We start from the raw sequence: 26,003 nt of genomic DNA, 5'->3' as shown, positions 1-26,003 counted from the left end.
CTGCTCATACTCTATCTCTCTCTCTGTCTCTCAAAATAAATAAGCATTAAAAAATGTGTTAGATAATCATAATCCTCACTGCTGTTGATTGTCCAGCAGCCAGGGTGGCAAGGGTCCTCCTTCTTTACCGCCACACAATAGTCACGCCTTTGGACAGTCACGGTCTCCCAGGGATCTGGGAGTGGGAAGAGGGGATGGTGATGGGCGGGAGAGAGGTTGACTTTGTAGAAAGGATACAGAGTTTTACCAGTGCTGCACAATTTCAGGCACCCAGCTCTGGTGTGTGTTAGAAAGCTTTGTAGGGGCTTAGAGAGATCAGGAAACACCCAACTTTGCAATGTGTTAGAAAAATCAGGAAACACCCAATTTCTGGAAAATACAAATTAAGGTCACAAGATAACATTCACTGCTTCCTCCACCTGGAACTTTTAAGATTTTCAAGAACACACGTGTTGGCAAAGTTGTGGATCAAGGGGAAGCTAGGTTGGTACAACAGTTTTGGAAAATGGGTCGGCATTCCCTCATCAAGTTAGATGTTTCCAAACCCTGAAACAGACAACTGTCTTCCACAGCGTTAGTGGATCTTAACCCTGGCTGCACATTGCTCCTACCTGGAAAGATACTGAAAGGTACTGGTTGGAAACATACTGATGCCTGCACACAGTGATTTCAATTTCTGGAGTGAGGCTCAGGCATTGGTATTTTTACCCCTCCCCGAAGTGATTCTAATGTACAGCCAAGGTTGGGAATTTCATTCTGGAGAAACCCTACATAGGATCATGTGCACAGATACTCAAAGCAGCATTGTTGATAATGGCAGGGGAAAAAAATCAATTTCCAAGGGCAGGAGAAAGGATAATTGTGGTGTGGCTGTCTGAGGCAGCATGATATGACAGCAACAATGAGGGAATGTCTTATACTGACCAACAAGGATGAATCTTGGAAACATGACTGAGTGTTAGAAGCATGTTACACTTGGAAACATGACTGTTAGAAGATTATATCAAGTATGGTCCTTTCATGAAGCTCAAAACCAGGCAAAACCTGGGGCCATATGCATATGTGACAAAACTATTTTTTAGAAGGCAGGGGGATGGTTAGCATTCAGGACAAGGGGTTATTCCTTGTTATTCCTGGGGGTGGGGAGAAAGGGGAGGAAAGAGATGTGAAGGGATTCTGGATTTTTAAATGGGCTTATGGGTGTTTATTTTATTATCAGTATGTTTCATAATGTAACATCTTTTTATAGGCTTCTAATAGGACATGATAGAAACTTCTAGAGGGATAGAAGGAGCCAGGAGACCTGTACTAGGCCTCAGCCTCCCTTGGATGTGCTATGTGACCTTAGCCAAGCCACTCTTTCTTGGGAGGCCTCAAACTCCCCTCCTGTTCAATGGGAGTGCAGGACCCTGAGTCCTCCCGGCTCTAAGAGTCTGTAATTCCACACCTTGGGGCAGGGAGCAGAGCCCCCAACTGAATCCTTTATGTGGATGCTATGGATACCGACAGAAAAAGAATGGAAAAGAATGCTCCCTCCACCTGCCTTCCTCCCCCACAAAACCCCCAAGAGCTAGCTAGCCATTATAGGGTAGAGACACTGGGCTTGATCTCATAAAATGTTTCTTGATATTTCAAAAAGAATTGTCATTGAGATGTGTCCTTTTAAGAGCAGTGAGGTGAGCATGGGGCTGGGGCTGGGGACACAGTTCACAGGCAGAATCATCCTGTTCTCTGTTCTGCCTCTGCCACCAGAGCTCACCCGGTCCTTGTCCCCAAGCATGATATGGCAGAGACAATGAATCAATGTCATGTACCGATCAATACAGTTGAATCTTGGAAACTTGGGTGAAGCTTGGAAAGCTATCCCCAGAATTCCCAGGCTTTTACCTGGACCCAAGATGCCCGACGCAACCCCTGAATGACAGCAAAACGTAGTCCGTTTGCCCAGCCAGTAGCTGCGTCAAATGCTGGCAACAGCAGCTCCACCCCCTTTCCCATGACCAGTGTCATGGGGCCTGAGGCCTGCTCTGTCCTGTCTAGTTCTGTGGAGTTGGGCATATCAGCTCCATGCCCCTCTCCAGGCTTCCTCAAAGTTCCCATCCTTCAAAGGAGGGGCCAGGGGAAGGGAACCGGTCTCCAAGGTTCTCTCCTGCTCAAGTATTCAGCGATTCTGTGACAAAACCTGCAGTGTTCCTATAAGTCGATTTAACTATATACACAGCATGTCTGAATTGTGTGGGAGGCCAGAACTCACAGTTCTGGAAGATTCCAGAGCAGTGTTCCGATTCTGCTAATGCTCATTACCATGAAGCAAGCTCCAGGGAGCTTAGGGACTCTTTCTGTTCTTTTCACTGGTTTATGGTGTATTCCTAGCGACTTGAACTGTGCTTGGCACACAGGAGGTGCTTTGTGAGCATTTGCGAAGCGTCCACATGCTCCACCAGGCCTGTGGGGAAGCCATGTTGGCTGTGCCATCCATGAGACTTAGAGAGGCAGTTGATCTGCCCTGGGCTACACAGAGGTAGGCTTTGAGCCTGACGCTCCTGAATGCAAAGCTAGTACTCCTACTGGGTCACCCTGCTTGTCATGTAGGGGTTCAGTCTGGTTGGGCAGCTATAGGTAGACAGCTTGCACCATTAGCCTGGCTGGCCCTTCCAGTCCCGATGAGACTCTGCAGGGCCAGGAAGCAGGACAGACACACGGCAGCCCAGGCCCGGTGAGTCAGGATCAGGCAGCCTCTCTGAGTCACCGCCAACTCACCTGCCAGCTCAGGGCTGGAGCTTTCGGTGTGGGTGGGCTGGGATTATGGTGATTTGCTCTCAGACTTCACCCCCACACACATACCTCCATGCCCCAGTCAAAGTCTGATTGATTCTGATTGGGGCTCATACAGTCCTAGGAAATAACCTACCATTTATCACATACCTATCTGAGCTGGGTTCTCAACCCACATTATGGCTAATCACCCCCGAATCCCATGAGATCAGCTGTATCAGCCCTACTTTTGCAAAGGAGGAAGCTGAAGCTCTCTGCAGCCCAAGGCAGGCAACTGGTCAGTGGCCAAACTGAAATTCACACCCTGAAGCCCACCTTCCTGGGACGAGGCTGAGCGGTAGGAGGAGGAGGTGTCACCAGAAGCCCCTACCTTGGTGTGCCCAATTTTGTATTCATTCACATCCAGGTCAATGGACCCGAGCAGCAGCTCTGATGCCTTCTTGTTGTCTACGAACCCCTGAGGAATCACATTGGGGTTCAGCACTTGGTACCTGTTGGCAGAGAGATGGTGACAGTCACCATCATGCCCAAACTGTAAGCTCAGGTAGCACATCCACACAGTTCCCCATTGATCTCTGCAATGGCCTTGGAATCATGGACTAGACCTGGTTTACAGATGCCCGTGGCAGGCACTGGGGTGGGACTGGCAGGAGACCTTGGGGCATGAACGTCTGTGTGGGTCAGGAGTTCAAGGGGCAGGTGCTCCTAGAAATGAAGACACTAGAATCTTTCCTTCCTGATCATTTCTTCCGGGCACAGGAGAAGCACTTCTTTTCCTGGCCTGCAAGCAACCCCCTTTATGATTTAGACAAGCCCTTCCTTGTTTAGAGCCTTCAGAGGGCTTGAACAAGGTGACCTTTAGTGACTCATCGTGCTCCAACCAGTGGTCCAATGTTCGAGCAGGTAGGGGGTGGGTAGAAGGGAAATAATCCCTAAGGTGGAGGTGTTACTTAGGGTTCCCCCAGTAGCAGACCCTGGGACAAGGTATCCCAGTGCAAGTAGTTTATTTAGGGTATGGCGGATTTGGGGAGGGGGACAGGGCAGTCAATAAGAGGCATATTATCTGGCCAGTTACCAGAATGGGCAGCTGGGGCTTAATGCTGCTAGGGGGTACTGGGAACAGTGGTGTGCTGGGACCAGTCCCCAGTTGGCCTACAAGAGCCAATCATGTGACTCTCTTCCCAACCCCACATTCACTGGTGTCACATATGGGCTCGAAATCAGCCATGGGAGTGTTTATATCATGGAAATCCAAAGATGCTACAAAACAAGACTTTTTAATTTCTTAATTTTTAGTATTTCTTTAAAAACGTAGCCTGGAGTTCCTATTGTTGTTAGACATTTATCCGGGAGCCAGCATAGGACTCGCCTCATAGTTAGCCCACCAGAAGCGTGAGGGAGTTGAAGCATTGATATGCCAGTTTTCTGTAGTCACTGGTTACTGGCCACTCCTGGGGAAGGCATTAATTCCTGAGACTTCCAGCCTACCACTTAGCAAAGCTGGCTCAGGAGCCAGAGAAAGCCCTCAGGCACAGAAAGGCAGGTTCTGGCAGTTGAAAGTCAGGCCAAGGTGTCCTCAGGTGGTGACAGTGAGCTGGTATCTGTCACCGTACCCATAGCATTTGCTACAGCAGGACTATATTTATTAATTAGTCAATATCTGGAAACTGGGGACTGTACTCAGGCTATCAGGAAGACATTACTCACCTCTGTTTGAACTCTGGGTACAGCATCCTGTTTGGGAAGCCCTTCCTGCAAATACGGATGCCTTCCAGGACTCCGTTGCAAGCCAGCTGGTGCATGATCAGGTGGGCGTCCACCACACCTGCCATGAGAAAGGGTGTGCTCTAGGGCGGCATAGGCTACTCCTTGTCACTGCAGAAAACTAACTGAACATCTGTGTCGTCAACCCCAGTCTCCTCCCGTCCCTGCCCGCGGGGCCCCACAATTCAGCCCTTCTGGGTATGACTTCTAGCGGGTCCCCATCCAGCCAGAACACGATTTTTGCTTAACAAAGCAGCTAGAACATGATTTTGGGGGAATCCGCTATGGGGGATCCTTTCAGTGCCCCACTTTGCCACCCCAGTCATCCCTCATAATTAAAAGTGGACTTAATTCGGGACGCCTGGGTGACTCAGTCTGTTAAGTGTCTGACTTCAGCTCAGGTCATGATCTCATGGTTAGTGAGTTTGAACCCTGCATCGGGCTCTGCGTTGACAGTGCAGAGTCTGCTCTGGATCCTTTGTTTCCCCCTACCCCCGCCATCTTTCTCTCTCTCTCTCTCTCCCTCTCTCGCACTCTCTCTCTCTCTCAAAAAAAAAAAAAAACCACCTTATTTTTTTAAACTGAATTTCACTCATACCTGGCTCACAGGTTGTGCATTTGTTGTTCTCAACAAATGTTAGCTATTTTTATTAATTTATTGTTATTGTTTCGTTGGGTCAAAAGTGTCCAAGTTTGAAAAATTGGTGGGAGTGGAAGAAGGCAAAGAAGAGAAACAATACTTCAAGTTTCAAAAATATTAAACTGCTCTATATGTGTTCACTATACTATAAACAAGAAGGGGGACTTAGTTTGAACAAACACTAAGTTCACGGAGCCTGAAGACTTCCAGCAGGGAGACATGTCCCCATGATGTACCTGATTGCTTGAACTCGTTGGGGACAATGCAGCGGACAAAATGGGGAGCCGTGCTGTGGAGGGTGGTCATCAGCTTATTCAACTGCTCCTGGGGGTGGAAGGAAAAGGAGAAGAAAGACTGAGTTAAGCTCAGTGTTGGTGTTGCAGGATACCGATGCTCAGGAGAGATATTTATTTAGAGTTCAATTAACATCTTTTTAAAAAACTTTTTAAATGTTTATTTACTTTTGAGAGAGAGACAGGGACAGAGTGCAAGCAGAGGAGGTGCAGGGAGAGAGGGAGACACAGAATCCAAAGCAGACTCCAGGTTCTGAGCTGTCAGCACAGAGCCTGACATGGGGCTCGAATCCACAAACTGTGAGATCATGACCTGAGCCAAAGTCGGATGCTTGACTGATTGAGCCACACAGGCATCCTTAGAGTTCAATTAATTAACTTAAAATGTAAATTAAAATTGAGTTCTTCTGCCATACCAGCCTCTTTTCAAGCATTCACTAGCCATATGTGGCTAGTGGCTATCATAATGGATGGTATATTGGGCAGTGGCTGCCATCTCAGAGGGATTCGGCCAGGGTGACATGGTTTTCAATAAGCAGGCCTCTTCTTGATTCAGTGCTGGCTCATCATAGAGTCTTGATACTAGAAGGAACTATAGTGCCTATGAAGACAAACTCTTGTCAGTCATTAACCTCCCTACAAGATGATCTTGGATACCTCCAATGAGGAAGCCCACACTGCCTCCGGGCAGCCAGATCCTTGGAAAATATAGAAATATTTCTTTGGGCCATGTCTCCCTATTGGCTGCCCTTCTGCACTTTGGAATATAACCCCAGTAATGCCCCAAATCTGTGGAAGTTGTGACCAGCCCAGAAGATCTGCCAGCCAAGTCTGGGGCTCAAGGTCTTAGGCACTGATATGTCCAATGATACCACCTTCTGGGTTTCACTCTGAAATGACATGGTTGGATTTAACCATCTCTAAGGGTCTTTTCTGCTCTGAGGTTGCTGTGGTTCTGTGATCCCTTTGGAAGGAAACAGACTCCTCAAATGGAAGAGGCAACCATAGGCATTTCTATTTATTTATAGAAATAAACTCATAAATATTTCTATTTATTTATAGAAATAAACTCATCCTGTCCTGGGCTGGAAGGTGGCAGCCACACCACCACACCATTAAAGGGTAGAGTGGAAGGAAGGGTTCACTGTATGAACAGTGGCCTATGGGGCAGCCCCACTCACCCTGTAGAAGTTGGAGACTGTCATGAAGGAAGACCCCCTCTTCTGCTTCTTGCTTCCAGCTGGGAAGAAAGACAAGCATGTTTCATGTCAGAATGCAGCATGGAGACAGGCAGCCCCATTCAGTGAGGAAAACACATTCTCTGGTTTAGAAAGGCTTTTCTTGGGGGGCGTCTGGGTGGCTTAGTTGGTTAAGCGTCCGACTTTCGCTTAGGTCATGATCTTGCAGTTCGTGGGTTCGAGCCCCGCGTCGGGCTCTGTGCTGACTGCCAGCTCAGAGCCTGGAGCCTGTTTCAGTCTGTAACTCCCTCTCTCTCTGACCCTCCCCTACTCACGCTCTCTCTCTCTCCTAGAAATAAATAAAAAGCATTAAAAAAAAATCAAAAAATTAAAAAAATAAAAATAAAAATAAAAATAAAAAGGCTTTTCTTGGGACTAGGTGAGGTGGGAGCCCTCACACCAGGAAAAGGACATCTACCAGGGAAGACGTGAATGGGATGACCATCATCTATTGGTCAAAGGGAGTGCTATGCTCCCTGGAGAGGATGTAGCCCTTTGTGACTTAGGGCTACACACAGGGACAAACTGTTCCTGTTGCCTGGGGAGGAAGAGGGGCTCACAGACCATCCAGAGGAATTGCATGTTGGTGGTGAAAATACCTCTGAATTCAAGGAAATTTTCATCTCTTGCCCCACTGAGTGGCAGCCACCTTGGGCAGCTCCCACCCAGGGCATTTCCCTGTGGGCCATGCCATCCTTGATTGGGTAGGAGACAGGGCTGGGCTTGACTCAAGCGTCAGTCAGAGGAGAGCAGGGAACAGAAAGTAAACACACAGCATTTGGGCATCCACTCTTCCAAAGTGGTGTCACTCCACCCAGAGGTGATACAGGCCCAGCCATCAGTTCAGTTGACGGAATCTCCCAGGATGCATCCCTGTCTCTCCATTGCACTGCCGTCCACGGCCTACCTCAAGCAACTTGCCTATCCATTCACCCACTTTGCAAGAGTTGAATAAGAGTTTTGTTTCCTTGTTTCCATTTTGGCCACTGAAGGGCATCAACACAGGGGAACTGGACACAACAAGGGGTCAGCCATACTTGGAGCCTCCTCTTCTTTGAAGAGAAGGGCCAGGAGCGCCATGGATGATTTCTGGAACAAGCCCACCACTGTTTCATTCAGGGGGTCTTTGTTCTTCTCTAGCCATCCTGTGATGTTGTAACCCACCTGGAGGGGACAAGTGCCAGCAGTTATGTTCTAGGTCTAGCCTCCACCTTTCAGGCCCTACAGCCAGGACCTCTACCTACATGGTCTGCCTGCTCTGGGTCCCCAGGAACAACCTCCAACCCCATCTCCTGAGGCTTCAGCTCTTGACCTCATGACTTTTCTGGAGTCCTGGGATGTCCCTGAGCCACAGTATGAGGCAGAGGTGCCGTTATCGGGCATTTGCAGTTTGCCTGTTTAGGTCACTCTGTCTCCGAGCTTTCCTCACAAAACAGGACTCCCCAGCTACTTTCTGTTGGGCTCTGACCTCCTCTTGTGTGTCTTGCTCAGCTGGTTACTCTGAGCCTCTCTGACCCCTGGCTCTTTTTCTACCCAGGTAGGTTGAACTTCTTCTTCTTGCTATGAGTGACTGGCCTTGACCAGGGAAATTCTGAGCTACATGACAAGCTCCCTACAAGGATGTCTGGTCTCCCCTTGTTCAAGGGCACACGTCCCTTGGCCATCTTTGCCTGGTGGAAGGGGGGCTCCATCCAGCCACAACTGGGATCCATGTGTTCAGTTAATTGGACATCCATTAATTTCTATTTCCCCTTTTACCACGTGGCCCTAGCTGGGGAGGCAAAGAGGAAGGCACTTTTCAAAGTCTTCCACTAAGCGTATGGAACCGAGGGAAGCAGATCAGAAGCCTAAACCTTTGGGCTTTCCTTCTCCTCTAGAGCATAGAGACATTCATCACCTGCGGGCCTTACTTTAGAGCCTTCTTGGAGGTGCATAGGTCCCATTAGACTCTGAATATTCCATTGCTATAAATACAAAGCCCTTCTCATTTCATCGTGGGAGGTCAGGAAGAGCACTGCAATTGGCCTCCAAAGCTGCTGTTTGCTTTACTTATTGGGCATAATTCATTTTGCCAGTAATTTGCATTGTTATGGTTGATGAGATCATAAAATCCTGGCCCCAATGCCTGATCCAACAGCAGCCTTCCTGACAGCTCTGTGCTAAGGCTGCTGTTTCCCTGCAGTTAAACCCACAGAGGCTCAACAAACTCCAGAGGTTAACAGGAACGTGGGCATTTATGGCAATCCCAAGGAAACAAAACACATTCTCAAGAGCAGGCTGAACAAACCTGGTCTCCCCTATCAATTATTCAAATAAGAAGCTAATTCCCTCTTCCCCAGGGACTAAGTTTGTCATGAGTGAAAAAACCACTCCAGAGATGTCATTTTGTTGGTTTGGTGGCCATAAGCCATCAGAGGGATAAGTTAATCTATTGGGGGATAATTGATAGGCTCATGGACTTTCTTTTTCCTTCTTTGCAAGTATTGTAAATTCTGTCCAAGATCTAAGTGCAGCTGTCAAGCCAAGGGCCATAAACAATGGTGTGGCCCTGTCAGGTCTGAGGGCGTGAACTGCTGGCCACTCCCTGGCATGCATCCTTGGCTGGATTGCTTTGGATTTCTCAGAGGGAGAAGCGATGAGGAAGTATGAGTCAGGGGTCATTTCACTGAGCTGATTGCCCTGTTCTACGGCGGCTGTGCTAGCTGGAGGGAGAAAGTGTCAGCAAGGTCATGGCAGGAAGGACCTATAATAGCCAGAGCCGACTGAAGCAAGAAGATGGCCACAGGGAGCGCCAATGGGGTACTCACGGTTCCTGCATAGTGGACGAGCTCGAAGTGGGCCTCAGGCCCCTTGCCTTTGCCCCCCTTGGGCTTGAGGAAGTTGTTGGACTTGCCCAGGTGGTTGTCATACAGGGCCGCCTTGAAGGTGGCGTCAGTGGCCTTGGGGAAGACGCACTGTTCCTCCAAGATGGAGAAGATGCCCATGGGCTAGAAGGGAAGAGCAGTGGGTGGTGTTAGAGGGGGCCACAGGACCCCAGCGGGGCCACTCAGGTGTTGGCCTGGGGGTGGTGGAAGGGGTGCCCCAGATACCCACAGGGCCGGCCAGGAAGCAGAACTCTGGGCATCAACCCCCAGGAGTGGTGAAACTGCTCCAAGTTCTGGTCTGTGAATGCCAAGGCCATTTACACTTGAAAGAGGCTAGAATTCACTGAGTCTAACAGAATGGGAGCTGGAAGTCTGAGGAGGCTGCTTAGCTCCCCAGATGCTAATCCCTCCAAACAGTGGTGCCAGGCAGACTTGGCCCTTAGGGAAATCAATGACACCCCTCTTCTCTGCATTTAATTCTCTGTTATCTGCTCCTGCCCTCAGTGATGTTCCTGGCTACCAGGGGCTACATATGGTTCTTCTCACAGAAGATGAGAGCTCACATGGGAGTTCATAAAACTGTCAGTGACTTGGTCAAGGTCCTGGCCTCTCTCTCGAAGCCCCTCCTCTGAGCAGTGGGTTACCTTTTCCAGGAGGTCAATGCAGGCCTGCAGGTCAAGGCCAAAGTCGATGAAGACCCATTCAATGCCCTCCCTCTTGTATTCCTCCTGCTCCAGCACGAACATGTGGTGGTTGAAGAACTGTTGCAGCTTTTCGTTGGTGAAGTTGATGCACAGCTGCTCGAAGCTGTTGAACTGAAGGGGGGAGGGCAGAGAGGAGGACGTCAGCTGGGACCCAGACAGAGCCTCCCGGAGACTAGGACTGAGGGACGAGCCACAAGCAGAGTTCAAATTTGTTGAGGGCCAACCGGCGTCAGGCACTGCTCTAGATGCCTGAATGCTGACCCCCGGAAGGTGCTGCATCAGCCCTGCAAGAATCCCTTTTCAGTGATCCTCCCCTGCAAAGGCACAGAGCAGCTTAGTACCTGCAGAGGAGGCTGGGGGCAGGGGGGGATGGAGGGGCATAGGAGGGAAGGGTAGGATCACGGGGCCCCAAACCTCAGATGCTGCCTCATGTGGTTAATAAAAATCACACTGTGGAAGGGTGCCTGGGTGGCACAATCGGTTAAGCATCTGACTTTTTTTGTTTTTGTTTTTTATGTTTTATCTATTTTTGAGAGAGAGAGAGACATCGTGAGCAGAAGAGGGACAGAAAGAGAGGGAGACACAGAATCTGAAACAGGCCCCAGGCTCTGAGCTGTCAGCGCAGAGCCCGATGTGGGGCTCGAACCCACAAACTGCGAGATCATGACCTGAGCCGAAGCCGGATGCTTAACTGACTGAACCACCCAGGTGCCCCTAAGCGTCTGACTCTTGACCTGAGCTCAGGTCATGATCTCACAGTTTGTGAGTTTGAGCCCTGCGTCAGACTGTGTGCTGACAGTGCAAAGCCTGCTTGAGGTTCCCTCTCTCCACTCCTCCCCTGCTTGTGCGCACTCTCTCTCTCTCAAAATAAATAAACTTAAAAAAAAAAACCATTGTGGAAAGGAAAATTTTCTTTTCAGAATAGAAATCATTTGAAAGGCTTTATGCATTCTGACCCCTTTGTGCCTTTGGACAGTTCTCTCTCTGTGTAGTTTCTTATTATCTTCATCTGTAGGATGAAAGGGCTTGATGGGTTTACAAGCCTTTAACAAAAAACCAGAGAGTGCTTTCTCTTAATGAAATCCCATGCTAAAGCCTCACAAAAAATTGGTTAAAGCAGAGGTACCATTGTAGTCACAGAACACACACATGTGCCAGACCCTGTGCCGAGCTGCCTCTGCTCAAAATCTTACAAGGCAAGAATGATTTGTGTCCCCATTAATATGTGGAGAAACAGAGGCACATGGCTTGGAAGTGGCCCGACCTGGGATTTGAATCCTGTTTGTCTATTGCACACACTTTACTGTTGGCACACAGCATCCTCCCTTCCCCTTGTCTCTACCCTTCTGGCTGTCAGTGTGCTCCCCAAGATGCCAGGGAGCATAGTTTAGAAACTCTAAGCCTCCTTCTACTTATGAAATTAAATGATTCTCTTGTAGACGGCAGCCAAATTAGCCTTTTAGAGCCTGAAAGAAATTGAGCTAAGCTTTCTTGATTTCTTTTTTAAAAATCCATCTGTGGGGGCACCTGGGTGGCTCAGTCAGTTAAGTGTCCGACTTTGGCTCAGGTCATGATCTCACGGTTCGTGGGTTCGAGCCCCGTGTCGGGCTCTGTGTTAATAGCCAGCTCAGAGCCTGGACTCCGTTTCCGATTCTGTATCTCCCTCTCTTTCTGCCCCTCCCCTGCTCATGCTCTCTCTCTCTCTCTCTCAGCAATAAATAAAAATTAAAAAAAAAATCCATCTGTGCCAGTAGAAATCTTAGAATAATAGGATAGGGAGTGAAATGGACTTTATAGATCATCTCTTCCAATTGATTCATTTTAGAGTTGAGAAAACTGAGGCTCGGAGAGAGATAGCTACTTTCCTAAAGCCACACAGCTAGTTGATGGCCAATCTGAGCCCAGAACCAGAACTACTAATCCTAATCACATGGCCTTCAATTAGAAAGCTAAAATATTCCTGACCCACAGCACTAGCCTGGGATGAGACCTGAGTCTCTCTTGTGTAGGAAAAAGTGAGAGGCCACCAGTGTTGTGCTGGTACATAAGCTTGCTCTCCCTCTCTAGAAATAATAATAATATTAATAATAATAATAGCAACAACAATAATAATAATAATACTAAATAAAAGGCCTGATTTGTAGTGTTGGCCAATTTCCATGGTGTAAATACACCATGGCCATGTTCAACATGATGTCAGCCGCTCACAAAATTCATGAAACCAGCACATCACCCATTTTATGTTCACACCACTCTTTATGACTTGACACCATACAAATGAAGATGGAACTTTCTGGATGCCAGAAGTCAGAGACCCAAGAGCAAACAACTGAGATTGGCCTGCCCCAGGTCCAAGATGAGAAACAAGAGAACCACGGTGAAAAGTAGCATCTGAAAGAAAAATGGCACCCCAAAGCAGAAACAGAATGCCAGGGCAGACACACCTCAAAGATCTCGAAGCCAGCGATGTCCAGCACGCCAATGAAGAATTGCCTCTGCATCTTGGTGTCCAAGGTCTTGTTGATCCTGACCACCAGCCACTTGAACATCTTGTCATAGATGGCCTTGCCCAGAGCCCCGATGGAGTTGTTGCACTGTTCCATATTCTGGCCCTTTTGCACAAACTCATTGCCTACTTTGACCCGGGGCCTGGTGATACCTTTCTGGAGCTCCCCAGAATTGAGACCCATGAGATGGGAGACTTTGTCAGCCACTGCGTAGGGACAGGAAAAGCAGGCGAGTGAAAGAAAGATGATGCCCTGTCCCAGAGAAACCCAACACCATCTGTTGTGTTTAGGGAAGGGGGTAAGGGCAAAGTGGCAGGGACCCCATGTTGCCAATGAGAAAACAGAGATCTGAGATGGTTTCCACATTTGCTCAAGGTCAAGTGGCAAAGCAGAGTAAAGAAGCCATCCTGTCTCTCTGAGATTATCAATGTCGGGATGTCCAAGGAATATTCTTGGTTTATAACATGTCTCTGAAATGTTCATGAAGCCTCGGAGAGCTGTGAGCCCCCACCACTGGTGCTGCCTCCTCCCTGAACAGCCCCAGCCAAACACATACCCTCTGTGGTGTCCACTTCAGCCTGCTCCTCTCTGGGCTTCTGCTTGAACTTCATGTTGCCGAAATGCATGATGCCCCCGGTCAGCTTATAAACGCCAATCTTTTCATCGGCGCTGAAGCCCAGCACGTCAAAGGCAACCTGTAGGTCCACGGGGAAGAGAAAGGCAAGAAACTCCTGGCTTCTGTTCCACAGAAGAGAGGCCACAGCACTGCAGTCGTGGCCTGGCACCGATGGGCCACTGTGATATGGTGTGGGCTCTGGGGGTCAGACACACCCTGACCCGAGGCAGGTCTCTTTTCCTCCCAGGAGCCCAGACCAGATGCTCTGCACTACAGTCATGTGTATTTATTTAACTTCCCTGGCCTCTGTCTACTCATCTGCAAAATGGAGATAGTAAGTGGTCATAAGGATAAACTGGAATGACATGTAAATGTTTAGTCCAGTGCTTCACACACATTGAGTATTAGATACGTAATAACAAACTGGAAGTGGCATTATTATTACCATCATTATTACTGTTCAGGCTTCATGCTAGGTCCTGGGAGAGGGAAAGGAATCAGGATGCATCAGGAATTGATTCTATTTTCACAGAGGAGAGTGGACACAAATACCCTAACAGAAGTTACAGGTGCTCAGAGTGATAAGAGGAGAGAGACGGAGTGCGGTGGGAACTGAGGAGACTGGAGGGTCACTTCTAGCCAGGATGTGGAGCAGATGGTCCCCTGGGTTCCGTGGAATCCCAGTTCAATTCTGCTTGCTGTGACAGGCCAGAGAGACGTGCCAGCTGCAGCCCCGGAGACCTCCGGGGGGAGAATCCGGGCTGCAGGCTGGCTGCTGGGAGCGCCCCCCAGTTCCGGTGACGGTACATACAGGGCCCCACGGTTCTGTCCCGGCTCTCCCTGTCATGGGTCAGCCACGCCCACCACTCACGTCTGTGATCTGCAGCTCCTCCCCGTCGTCCATGTTCTCCACCACGGTGACGCCCTGGCTCACCCAGTGATACTCCTTAGGGTTGGGGACCAGCAGCAAGGTCTCTGCCAAGAGCAGGAGAGCAGATTAGCAGCTGAATGACCTGCCGTTTTCTTCGCTTTCCTTTTTTAAGCCGTATCCCTAAACGCCTCTCATGTGCCCGGCATGATGTGGGGGGCATCGAGGGTTCCGGAGCTGAATAAGATATGGTCCCTACCCTCAGGGATCACCCAGAGTCATGGAGAGACTGGGACAGGGCCCATGAGGAGCTTTAGGGCAGCAAGCGGGTCTTGGGAACTCGGTTGTGTCTTCCATCACTTGGCCCAGTACCTGGCACCTGCTGGGCACCCTGTAGATATTTTGGGAATAAATGAATTCCTATTTATTTTCTTTCCTCTCTCCTAGAAAGAGCCACTTAGACTCTACGGCAGAAGGCAATACAATGATTGCAGTGGGCAATAATGATCACTCATGTATAAGATGCGTGAAGATTGTGCTTTTGCAAAGAAAGATACACACTTCTATGTTTCCTCAAATATGTGCCCATTTTGGTCTATCTTTGTTTTTCCACTTTTGGAGGAGACACGGGTGCAAGAAACACTTTCATTTTCCTTCATCTCTACTGTTGAGAAAAACTAGAGCCAAGAAGGAAGACAAGTGTGGGCGGTCACCCTAGTGTGTGCTCTAGGGTCAAGGATGCAATGGGGCTTGGTGGGGAGTGTGGCAAACAGGAGAGCTTGAGCCCCATCTGAGGGGGCCACCACCACTCAACTGCCTTGATTAGAGCCATGTGGGAGGGCCGGGCCATGGCTACTGGATCTTTTGCTACTTCAGAGAAACCAAGAAGTTGGTGGTGTTTTTTGTTTTGTCTTGTTTTACTTATAGCAGGAATTACTGTCAAATCCCATCCATTGGTTCAGAGACCCTGGTGGTGGTAGTGAAAGACTTGCCCCTCACGTAGGACACTACCCACACTTGTGAGTTTATCAACAAGTCAGTGGCCTCAACTCCAAGGGTGATTTGTTTTGTTTTGTTTCATGTAAGTCTTCCAATTTCAAAATGCCATCCATTAATTTAAAAAGACAGTGTGTCCAACACCAATAAAACCCACTTGTGAGTGGGGAGTGGTACTTAGTTTCTGGTGGGTTAGGAAGTGTGTATGTGGAAGAGTGAGTCTTCAACTCTCCCCTGAGCAGGTCTGCCATGAACAGTTGGGCAGGTTGGTGCCTGCCCAAGAGCATCTAGATGAGTGAGTGAGTATACGCTGCTCATAAGACTGTGCACTCAGTGTGGGCTCTGTCCACCCAGAGGGGAGCTTCTTGTTACTGCACGTGCAACAGACCTGGGCTGATGTCTCTGCTCCTGTCTGAGCCCCGGGCCCAGAGGCAGCAGGTCCAAGCCTCGTTTCTCAGGTCTCTGTCTCAGCCCTGAGTTGCAGGCATTCCGAAGCCCCATCTGTAGTATGGGCCAACAGTGGTGCTAAGTCTCATGAGGCTCTTGTGAAGAGGAGATGTAAGGAGAGCTCTGGGCAAGTTCCCTGTAGCCTATGCACCTAACTGTAAAAAATTCATGCAGAACCACACGGGATGATGCTGGACCTTCTGTGTTGGGGAGTCTTTTTGTTACTGAAACAAGAGGAAAAGTAAGTGAACGGGGCAGGCAGACCGACGTAACCATCTTTACCGATAAGTTCAGGCTTCTTGTTAGAGAGAATCTGGTAGAAAATGTGGTAGCTCCTCTCAGCTGCCTGCTGGGAGATGACACGAGATTTCTCTAAGAGATCTGAAAGAGAAGAAGCACACAGACCCGTCCTGTCTGGGGTGCAGGCAGATGGGCTCCCATCTCTGTACAGTCCTGTGCAATAGCAGGCCCAAGGGCCATTGTCTCCACCCCAGACACAGCCTCTGGGGGCCTGACTGCCCACAGAGGGGACCCCCGGGGGGGAAAGGGCCAGCCCTCTGGGCATGAGACAGCAGGCTGCATTCAGAAGGGCCCTGCCCTGCTTTCACGTTCCTCTGTTGCTGTTTTGAAATTCTTAAGTACTTTTTAAAAAGTTTATTTATTTTGAGAGAGAGAGAGAGAGAGAACTAATGAGGGAGGGGCAGAGAGAAAGGGGGACAGAGGATCCCAAGTGGGCTCTATGTTGACAGCAGTGAGACCGACGCAGGGCTCGAACTCATGAAGTCTGATGCTTAATCGACTGAGCCACCCAGGGGCCCCGAAGTCTTTTTTTTTTTTAATGTTTTTTTAAAATTTTTTTTTTTATTTCTAGGAGAGAGAGAGAGAGACAGCGTGAGAAGGGGAGGGTCAGAGAGAGAGGGAGACACAGACTCTGAAACAGGATCCAGGCTCTGAGCTGGCAGTCAGCACAGAGCCTGACGCGGGGCTCGAACCCACGAACCGCGAGATCATGACCCAAGCGAAAGTCGGACACTTAACCGACTAAGCCACCCAGGCGCCCCTAAATTCTTAAATACTGTTTTTTTTTTTTTAAAAAGGAGCCCCTCATTTTCATTTTACACTGGGCCCCACATGTTATGTAGCTGGTCCCGCCCTGAAGGACCCTCCAAAGGGGCCTGACTCACAGCTCTCGATGTCTGCTCCGGCCAGTTTGCCTGTAGTCCCGAAGTGGATTCGGATGAACTTGCCCTGGGCAGGGAGGAGAGAGGGTCGTGAGGGAGGACGCCTGTGGTGCTAGACCAACACGTGGGCCGGGTTTGGCCACAGTCCCCCACTGACTGCCCCCCTGAGTTCCAAGGGTGCTGTTTGGAACGTAACTGGGCCAGATGTGACTGTACATGGAGCCGAGGATTTCCTGTGCAGAGAAGGAGTTGGATGGGACTTGGAGCTCAATTTAGGGTCTGTGGGGTCACTCTGCAGGGTATTTGTGGGGAGAGGAGCACCAGCAGGAGGGGCTGGGATTGCTGGGAAGTCTGCTTAGAGGCAGGCATGGTGGGGACTTGGCCAGCGGGCATAGGGGGCACGCTACTGAGTCTCTTCATTGAGACATTGCATTCCTCTCCCTTTGGCAGAACCGTTGATAGATTCTCCTGGGAAGAGGCATCTCTGTGTCTCCAGCTCTGCTGCTCCTGGCCCATCCGCTCACCTCTCTTCCTCACGTGCCCTCACCTCCTCCCTGCCTAGCCCTGTTCACCGAGGCTCCCCAACAGCCCCCTGGCTCAGGCAATGAGCCCCCCGCCCGCAGGAGACTGGGAATCAGGAAGGAAGCCCAGGGCATTTCTCCTTCCTGGACAGCACCTCACATAGGGCCCAGGTAGAGATCCCAGAAGAGGGCTGAGCTCGATTTCACCAGGGCCCCGGGGAAAGACAGGTGAATTCCTGCATCCCTCCAGCCGAGGGGAGAGGGAGAGCTGTCCTCAGCTGGGGGGTTGGGAGAGCTGTCCTCAGCTTCCAGCCACTGTGACCCTCTGGCTCCCCCATCTCAGCCCTTCCATCACTCTGTTACCAAGTCTCTGCATTCAAGCTCTTTGATTTAAATACTGATGTGAGCTCTGTTTGATATAGACACTGACAGCTAAGACCTTAAAACTCTCTGGGAAGGAGATGCTCTGACTTGCCTTTTTCCATGTGCATGTTTAAATCAGCCCCACTTTCCTTATGTGGAATGGGATGATGGCACCTGTCCCACCACCCCCAGGGGCCACCGTCGTCACTGGTCACACTTACAAAGCGAGAAGAATTGTTGTTTCTGATGGTCTTGGCATTCCCAAAAGCCTCCAGTACAGGGTTTGCCTGGATGATTTGATCCTCCAGGGACCCCTGGAAGAGAGAGGGAGAGAGAGAGACAGACAGACAGACAGACAGACAGACAGACAAGGTTGGGTGTTTGGGTGTTGCCTGGGAACTCAGGGCTTTCAAATGACTATGGCTTGTGAGTTGGGAGCCAGGAGGGGAATGGCCTCGGGGAAGCCTGGATATCAAGGCAGGAAGGAACCTAGAAAGAGAGCCACCACCTGATGACTGTCCTTCTACGGCCCTGTCATCGGACGGCCACCTGGCAGATGACAGGCCTTGATTCTTAGCTGGTGCTGGAGAGACTCCTGCGTGAGTCTGAAAACCCTTCCCGGGCATCGCTGGGCTTCGTCATGAGCCGTCCTTTCCTTTTTCCGCTTTTATAGCTGCCCCTGGCCCAGCTCTTGCTCCTTGTGCCCCAGGGCCACCAGGGCTATGGAAACAGCTGACGAGGAGCTGGTGTCCCCCATTCTCCCCTGCTAGGCACAGACGGCTCTGCCACTTGCCACTCTGGGGACAGACATGACCGGGGGCAGCAAAATACACCCTATAGGACGAGGCCCAGGTCTGCGGCCTCCTGCTCTTGATGTGGTCATTCCTGCCCTTCTCTCTAAGATGTCTCCTCCTCTGTAAACTGGCCCAAACCCACAGGACACCTATGAGGGTCACATGGGCTCTGGGTGTGTGCCCCCCTGTGTGCCCTTCCGTGTGTGCCCTCCCATGTGTGGCCCCCGTGTGTGTGCCCTCCCGTGTGCTCCCCTGTGTGTGCCCCCCGTGTGTGCCCTCCTGTGTGTGCCCCCAGTGTGTGCCCTTCCATGTGCCCCCCGTGTGTGCACCCCACGTGTGCCCTCCTGTGTGTGCCCCCAGTGTGTGCCCTTCCATGTGCCCCCGTGTGTGCCCTCCTGTGTGTGCCCTCCTGTGTGCCCCCTGTCTGTGCCCTTCCACGTGTGCCCCTGTGTGTTCCCCTTGCGTGTGCCCCCCATGTGTGTGCCCTCATGTGTGTGCCTTTCCATGTGTGCCCCCCTGTGTGTGCCCCGCTGTGTGTGCCCTCCTGAGTGTGCCACCCTGTGTGACCCTCTGTGTGCCCTCCTGTGTGTGCCCCCAGTGTGTGCCCTTCCATGTGTGCCCTTGGGTGCCCATCTGTGTGTGTCCTCCCGAGTGTGCCCTCCTGTGTGTGTGCCTGAAGACAGGGTGGGCTGGGGTGACAGACTCTGAGTCTGCCCATCAGCCCTACCTTTCCATCCGACGACTGTTTGCCAGTTCCTCCAACATTGGCAAAGTACTGGATGACCTTCTTCGTGTTCTCAGTCTTGCCGGCACCAGATTCTCCACTGCAAGTGGAAAACAGGAGCAGAGTGAAGTTCAAGGAGGGGATTGGCCACAGAGAAGCAAAGCAATAAATGGTACAGGCTGCGTGTTGCTATGATTCATCCCTCAGCCAAGACAGACAGGTGGGGGGGGGGCACAACCCCCCCCACCTCCGTTTCACAGGTGCAGCCTTAATGTCCTGCAAAGTGCACTGACAGCCTGCAGATTTCCATAGCAAGTCCCACCAATTAATTCTAAGAAGGCTTAATTACACGTGTAAGACACAAACCTAATTATATGTATATAGACTGAGAGACAGAAGGGACACTTACGTGATTAGCATAGACTGATTTTCACGATCTGCAGGGAAGAAAACAGCAACAAGAAGATGTAATTAGGAATCACTTAGGAATAGACATTTGACATTGCCCTGGCCGAACAGTCTGGATCTCCCTGCGTCCTACCCAGCTTGGAGGTGGGCTGCAGTGACCAGCAGAGGCCAAAACCCCCAGGATCCTGTGGAGTCCCCTTCTCTAGTGTGCGTGTTTGCAGAAGGGCCAGGGATTTACCAGCTATCCAGTATAGATAGCTACCAGGTCATAAGCAGCATCAAGAAATCGTTTCAGGAGCCACTATGCCACACGGCAGAGATTGTACAGGGAAAGGTAATGTGTTGGCTTGAACTCTGGACAACTTGCTTAATCTGACATCCCGTGGTTTTTTTGTAAAGCTTAAATGAGATGGAGTGTGAGGTAGGTCCGGTACTCAGCACTGGTACCCTCACTGAGCACTGGTACCCAGTGTTAATACCACTTCCTGCTGGTGCTCAACACTTTAGCAAAGAATTTCAGCGGGTGGCATGTGGTCTGGGTTGGCATTGGGTAGCCCATGGTTCTAGTGCAGTTGGAGACAGTGGCAAAAGAAGTTTTGTCACCCACCCCAAGAACCCTGGCAGCCTCCCAGCCCACTTACTCATGAGCATGTCATGGTAGGCGTTGTCAGAGATGGAGAAGAGGTGGGGTGGCATCTCTGTGCGCTTTTTGCCTTTGTACATGTTGGCCACGCGGGCCCCATAGATGGGCAGCCACTTGTAGGGGTTGACTGTCACACAAAACAAGCCTGAGTAGGTCTGGCGGGAGGGAAGGGAGACAGTTAGCTGGCCTTTCCGCCTGGTGCCCTCTTCCCTCCAGGCCCTAGCCTGCTCTAGAGCAGCCTGGCTGGAGGTCACTGCCAGCCTTGGTATACCCTCTGGACGCAAAATCTATGCCTGAGGGTCTATTCAGTAAGCAAAGCCATCCTTCTCTTTCATATATACGTGTCTCATTTTCTTTTGGTTTAATTATTTGGATAGATAACATAGTCACCGCGTGGACAAATAGGCAGAGAAAGTGCCCCTTCCCCCAACTGCTCAGTGCCTGCCTCCTCCTCCCACAGGTAAATGCGGTGTTAATTTCTAATACCTGCCTTCCGTGGTTTTTGATGCATATACATACAAACCCAGGGGTACATTCTTATTGCCCCCTTCTTGTTTTTAGAACAAAGGATAGCTCTCTGTAATACTGTTCTATATTTTGATTTTCCACGTAATATATCTGGGAGTGTTCAATATATTTTGCACAAGCGTTCAGAGGGAGACCTCTGGGGTGTTTTAACAGTGGCGAGGTGCTCCTTGTGTGGGTGCGACCCCTCCTAGTGGGCAGCAGGGTTTGATCAACTCTTAAGAAGAGATGCCAGCTTTTCTTTTCATTACAAGGCAATTTTGTAAAGAAATCAATGCATTGAAAAGAAAAATAATCAGAAAAACCAAGGAGGTAGTAGAAGAAATTGTCTGAGGGGAGAATAAGTGAGGGCAGAAAATGGCCAAACTTGTGGGTCCCCATCCATGAATCCCAAACTGTCCTTCTCCTTGCTGAACATTCTCATCAACCTAATACATCTGCCCCTTGCCCTGTGCCTCTTTTCAGTCCAACTTTAAAACCTTCCACTTTGGCCTAGATGGGAATAAATACCCACCCCGTCCCAGCTTCTTCTTAGCATAGTTGTAATATACATATTGAGTATTTAAAAGGTATCTTATTAAATAGAAAGTGATCCAGAGAAAGAGGAACAAAGATGAGATAGAGAGAACCCACTTAAGGAGTCGAGAGTATGACGCACAGTGTGTCACCCTGGAAGGCCTACTGCTGAGTCACTTGTTCCCGCCAGCCCTGTCTCAGGGTGGGGGTAAGGCAGACAGCAGATGGATGGATGGATAGATGGATGGATGGGTGGATGGATGGATGGATGGGAGGAAGGGCGAGGGGTGACATCTAACAAGGCTGTGTGAAGTCTTAAGGGGGAAAATGTTTTGACTGGAGAGTTTGCAGGGGTGCGGTGGGGAGGAAGGCTTCTGAATAACAACCTCAGCAAAAGGTATTTAAGCTGCCCATAGACAGCTCCATTATGGAGACATCGAAGGCTTGGAGTGGAAGTTCTAATGTGTCAAAAGCATGGTCCCTGTGCCCTGTTCGAGCCATACTGTGTTGGTTGCTAGGAAGGCAGAGGAGCAGCTGTGCCCTTCTCACCAGGAGATGGGCAGAAGATCCACAGCCACCCCTCACCCCCACCCTAGCCCCTCACACTCACATAGATCCTCATGTTGGTGTAGCGTTGGCGCAGATTGTTCAGGACGCTGGCCTCATTCAAGAAAGTCATGTCCGCCATGTCTTTGGCTTGGTAGAATTTGGGTGGGTTCATCTGCTGGACATCATCCTTCTTCACAGTGACAGTCTGGGTGAGGAGAGTGTCAAGACACAGCAGGAATTAGGAAATCGTACTGTCAACAGTATCTCTGGCACAAGGTGCCCCATACTCTCTGGTATCCTGGAAGAAGCTAGAGTCAGGTGACCAGTGTGCCCAACTCCTGGTCCAGCCACCACTGTGCACCTCGGGCTGAGGAGGGACCTCCAAGGCCTTATGAGCCCTAACTGCCTCCGCTCTGAAATAGTGATGACAGTAGCTTTCTCGGCTGGGAGAATTGCTGGGAGAATTATATTAACTTAAGTGGGAGCATCTCAAATACCTTATTAGCTATAAAGTTCCATCCCTAAATTGAGAGCACCTCTGGGCCCTGCTTCTCTTCCCACCAAATCCATTCTGGTAGTTGATCAGAACTTGCTCTTTGAATCCAGGGACACTTTGCAGAGATGGGACTCTTGGATCTCTGCCTTGAGAATCGGTGGTGGTTTCTAAATAGCAGTGGACTTTCTCATTAAAAAAAAAATAAAAAAAGACATCTCCCTGCTCCCACCAACCCACCAAGCCACCTTGAGAGATGAAATTGAAAGCAAGCAAGAGAACAGGACAAGACAAAAACAAACAAATAAATGAAAGAAAGAAAGACAACAATGAGTGCTGAGCAGTAAATGTGTCAGGGTGAGAATAGTACAGAGTTCAGAGTCTGGAGCGCCTGTGTACAGCAGGGAAATCCCATTCCCCCTCCGTGCCCCAATTTCTTTATCTGTAAATGAAAACTAGGAGCAGCTCTTAAGTTCCAGCATCTGGGACTGAAGCTCAAGATATGTGATCCAGGAAACAAACATCTTTGAGCTGTAGCCTGACATGGGAGGCTTGAACACATACTGGGCTTTCTGGGACTTTTAATAATTTATGAGTCCAATAGGCAGATAATTTGAAACCTTGACAGTTCTGGAAAATCTACCCACTAATGGTCACCACACGCCCTAGTAAATCAAACTGGATTCTATTCAGAGTCCATTTCCCTGGAGTTCCCAGATCTCTGGGCCTTGCCCTCAGGCAAACATTTCTGTCTCAGGTCCAGCAAAGGACAGGGGCATTTGCCTTGATCTCAGAACCCAGGTGACTCAGTCTTTCTGTCCCAAACCTGCGGATTCACACAGAAGTCACGTGCTGCCCTTAACATGTATCTAGACTGGGGCCACTGGGGGCTCCACACTCTCCTATGTTACTCCTTACAGCACTGCAGTGTTTTTTCCCTGCTAAAATGTAGGTTCTCCGGAGAAGTAAGCTGGACTTCATGTTCCAACTCGCTTGAACCCAGCGATAGCCTTATCTCCCTCCTGCACTCTCCTGGAAGCAAAACAAAGCACAGGCTCAGATGCCACAAGTTCTGATCACAGAAGGTCTCTGGTCTCTTGTATTTCCGACAGTGACCAAGGACTGCCTCATGCTTCTGCTGCATAGCCCACCATGAAGAGGTGGTGTGGCGATGTGGGGGTATATGGGTGTTCAAGCCAGATACCGCTAGGTTTGAATCAGAGTTCATCATTTGCTGTCTTTGTGACTATGGGCAAGTTACCTAGGGTTTCCTTGATCCTTTGCTAAATAGGAACTCCTAAAATCCTACTACATAAGATTATTGAAAGTGTTAAACGAAATGTCTGGCGCTTCACCAGGAGTCTGCTGCAGGGTAGGGGTTTAGTTAACCAAATTTTCTAGCCATTCTCTCAAGTCAGACACAGTCAGACACAGTGTAGACCAGCAGAGAGAGTGGTGTATTGGTAAACCAGCTATGCAGGGGGTGGGGGGTAGAAATCCCTGATTTATACCATTTGCCAATTGCCATGGTGTAAATACATCCACCACGGTTAACATCAAGCTGCCAAACGTTTAATACTCAGCTGCAAAGCCCCTGGAGTTTTAGTGTTGGGTCCTCCCAAGCCAGGACAAGCCTATTCCAGCACACTGCTGCCATGCAGCAAGGGAATCTGAAGCCACCATCTGTGCTCATGCAGCTGGGGAGCCCCCCAGGTCAGCCAGGGTGTTCTGGGCCTGTCCCACACTCCTCGAGCTATCATGGGCACATAGTGCCCCTGCTAATGGCTGGGGTGCTCACCTTCACTCCTCTATGTGAAAGCTGCTTGGGACGTTAAAGGTAAGTAACTGCTATGACGATCTCGTGCACATATGGACTATTGCAGCATACAGAGTATTTCCATGTGTCCTGCCATGTTGGAATCTCAACTGAGAGAGAGTCAAAGCTCAGAGAGGGGAAGTGTCCACAGGGCCACAGTTTAAGTGTAGCTGAGTCTGAACTTGAACCCAGTACACAGGACTCAGAAACATCTGCTCTTCTTGTTACTCTGCCTTTTGAGCAGAAGTATGGACAGCGGCACCTAGGTGTCTGCCACTCTCAAAGCTCAGTTTCCTCCTGGAGATTATTCCTCACTTACCTGGTTGTTGATAGTCTTCACGGTGACCTGGTCACCCTGTTCAGACTGGATCTCCCCAGCAATGAAGCCCTCCTTCTCGTCTTTGACCCAGCAGGACTTCTTGATGTCATAGGGCTTGTTCATGGCTTCTATCCTCTCCTTTTCGGGAGGTGCCAGGAAGGGCATCGGGTCCACATCGTCCCCGCATTCACCTTTGTATCCACCAGGCATCGCGGCTTGGCTGAGGGAGGAGCGGGAAGGTATGGAGGGAGGGAACCAGGACTTCCCAGGGTTCTGTAGGGAAAAGCAAGGACACTTTGCCACGACTCATGTGTAGGCTGGAACGAATGCCCTGAGAGAGATGGGGTTGCTTCTCTCATGTCACTTTGGGTGACTTGCTGTCATTAGGTTTTATTTTTATTTTTATTTAGATAGGGCACTTGGGTAGCTCAGTCAGTTAAGTGTCCAACTTCAGCTCAGGTCATGATCTCATGGCTCATGAATTCAAGCCCCACATCAGTCTCTGTGCTGCTTCGGATTCTGTCTCCTGTTCTCTCTGACCCTCCCTTGCGTGTGTTCTGTCTCAAAAATAAATAAACATTAAAATTACTTTTAAATTTAAAAAGGATTTATTTATTTTTGAGAGAAAGTGAGTGCGGTCTTGATCTCACTTACTTGATCTCACAAACTGTGAGATCATGACATGAGCCAAAATCAAGAGTCAGATGCTTAACCAATTGAGCCATCCAGGGGCCCTGGTACCATTAGGTCTTAATAATTGAGAGTAAGAAGTGAGGTAATAACCCTGCAGAGCTGTGTGCCCCCCACCAACCATGAAACACTTCTGTATCTGCCCCTCACACTAAGGCTGTGGGGTAGGGATCAGGAAGCTCATTTTATGGAGGAGAAGATGACAGCCTTAAAATCCTTAAAGCAAGGATTTCAACCATGAAATTGGAATAGGAAAACAATGACTACTTGGTTTCTGCTTTCCCTTAAGGTATGAACAGAGAGGCCACAAACCACATTAGTACCACAGTCACACAGTTTCTGTTCTGTTTGTCCCCGACAGAAATCACAGGTCGCCTCCTTTCATTTTTGCGTCGTTGCAGTCATCTCAAAATACTATTTACCCTCATCTCAACTTTGAAATTATGGTTTTCTTAGACCCTCGGTTAGATGTTATTTATATCTACTTATGCAGATTATACTTTTAATTACTATGTCACAAATTGACTTAAATATTCTGAAAACTATTTTAATATAGTTGGGTTTCCTTTGTAACCCTATGTAGTTTTCTTTCTTTTTTTTTTTTTTTTAATGTATTTAAAAACACTAATGTGAGCTGAGGTCTACAGGCCTCACCAGATGCTAAGCGAGTACTCGATTCACAATAATTGCCCAGATTCAGTGATTACCTCTCCTAAGACGAGGTCAGCCTGGGGTTAAGTCTGGGTCTC

At 49.5% G+C, this 26,003-nt stretch overlaps 1 protein-coding gene and 1 pseudogene across 1 annotated transcript in view; both read right to left on the bottom strand.

The window, feature by feature from the left end:
* LOC120227988 (myosin-16) overlaps positions 1-26,003 on the bottom strand; it is a 66,747-nt gene that overhangs the window by 38,456 nt on the left and 2,288 nt on the right. Inside the window, exons 2-19 of the mRNA XM_039226092.1 lie at positions 24,565-24,784; positions 21,998-22,141; positions 20,345-20,501; positions 19,705-19,732; positions 19,299-19,395; positions 17,999-18,091; positions 16,897-16,960; positions 15,995-16,093; positions 14,273-14,376; positions 13,342-13,480; positions 12,723-12,991; positions 10,219-10,389; positions 9,518-9,697; positions 7,748-7,874; positions 6,654-6,712; positions 5,416-5,503; positions 4,483-4,600; positions 3,146-3,266 (exon numbers count right to left, since the gene is read on the bottom strand). Of these exons, the coding sequence (XP_039082023.1) occupies positions 3,146-3,266; positions 4,483-4,600; positions 5,416-5,503; positions 6,654-6,712; positions 7,748-7,874; positions 9,518-9,697; positions 10,219-10,389; positions 12,723-12,991; positions 13,342-13,480; positions 14,273-14,376; positions 15,995-16,093; positions 16,897-16,960; positions 17,999-18,091; positions 19,299-19,395; positions 19,705-19,732; positions 20,345-20,501; positions 21,998-22,141; positions 24,565-24,774 (2,268 nt within the window). The 5' untranslated portion in view covers positions 24,775-24,784. The remainder of the gene's footprint in view (positions 1-3,145; positions 3,267-4,482; positions 4,601-5,415; positions 5,504-6,653; positions 6,713-7,747; positions 7,875-9,517; positions 9,698-10,218; positions 10,390-12,722; positions 12,992-13,341; positions 13,481-14,272; positions 14,377-15,994; positions 16,094-16,896; positions 16,961-17,998; positions 18,092-19,298; positions 19,396-19,704; positions 19,733-20,344; positions 20,502-21,997; positions 22,142-24,564; positions 24,785-26,003) is intronic.
* Positions 15,189-15,332, bottom strand: LOC120228055 (annotated as a pseudogene).

This window comes from Hyaena hyaena, unplaced genomic scaffold, assembly GCF_003009895.1.
Source record: "Hyaena hyaena isolate Hyena2069 unplaced genomic scaffold, ASM300989v1 scaffold_20, whole genome shotgun sequence".
Lineage (NCBI taxonomy): Eukaryota > Metazoa > Chordata > Mammalia > Carnivora > Hyaenidae > Hyaena > Hyaena hyaena.
Note: the sequence above shows the minus strand (reverse complement) of the source record. Positions and strands in the feature narration are given on the sequence as shown.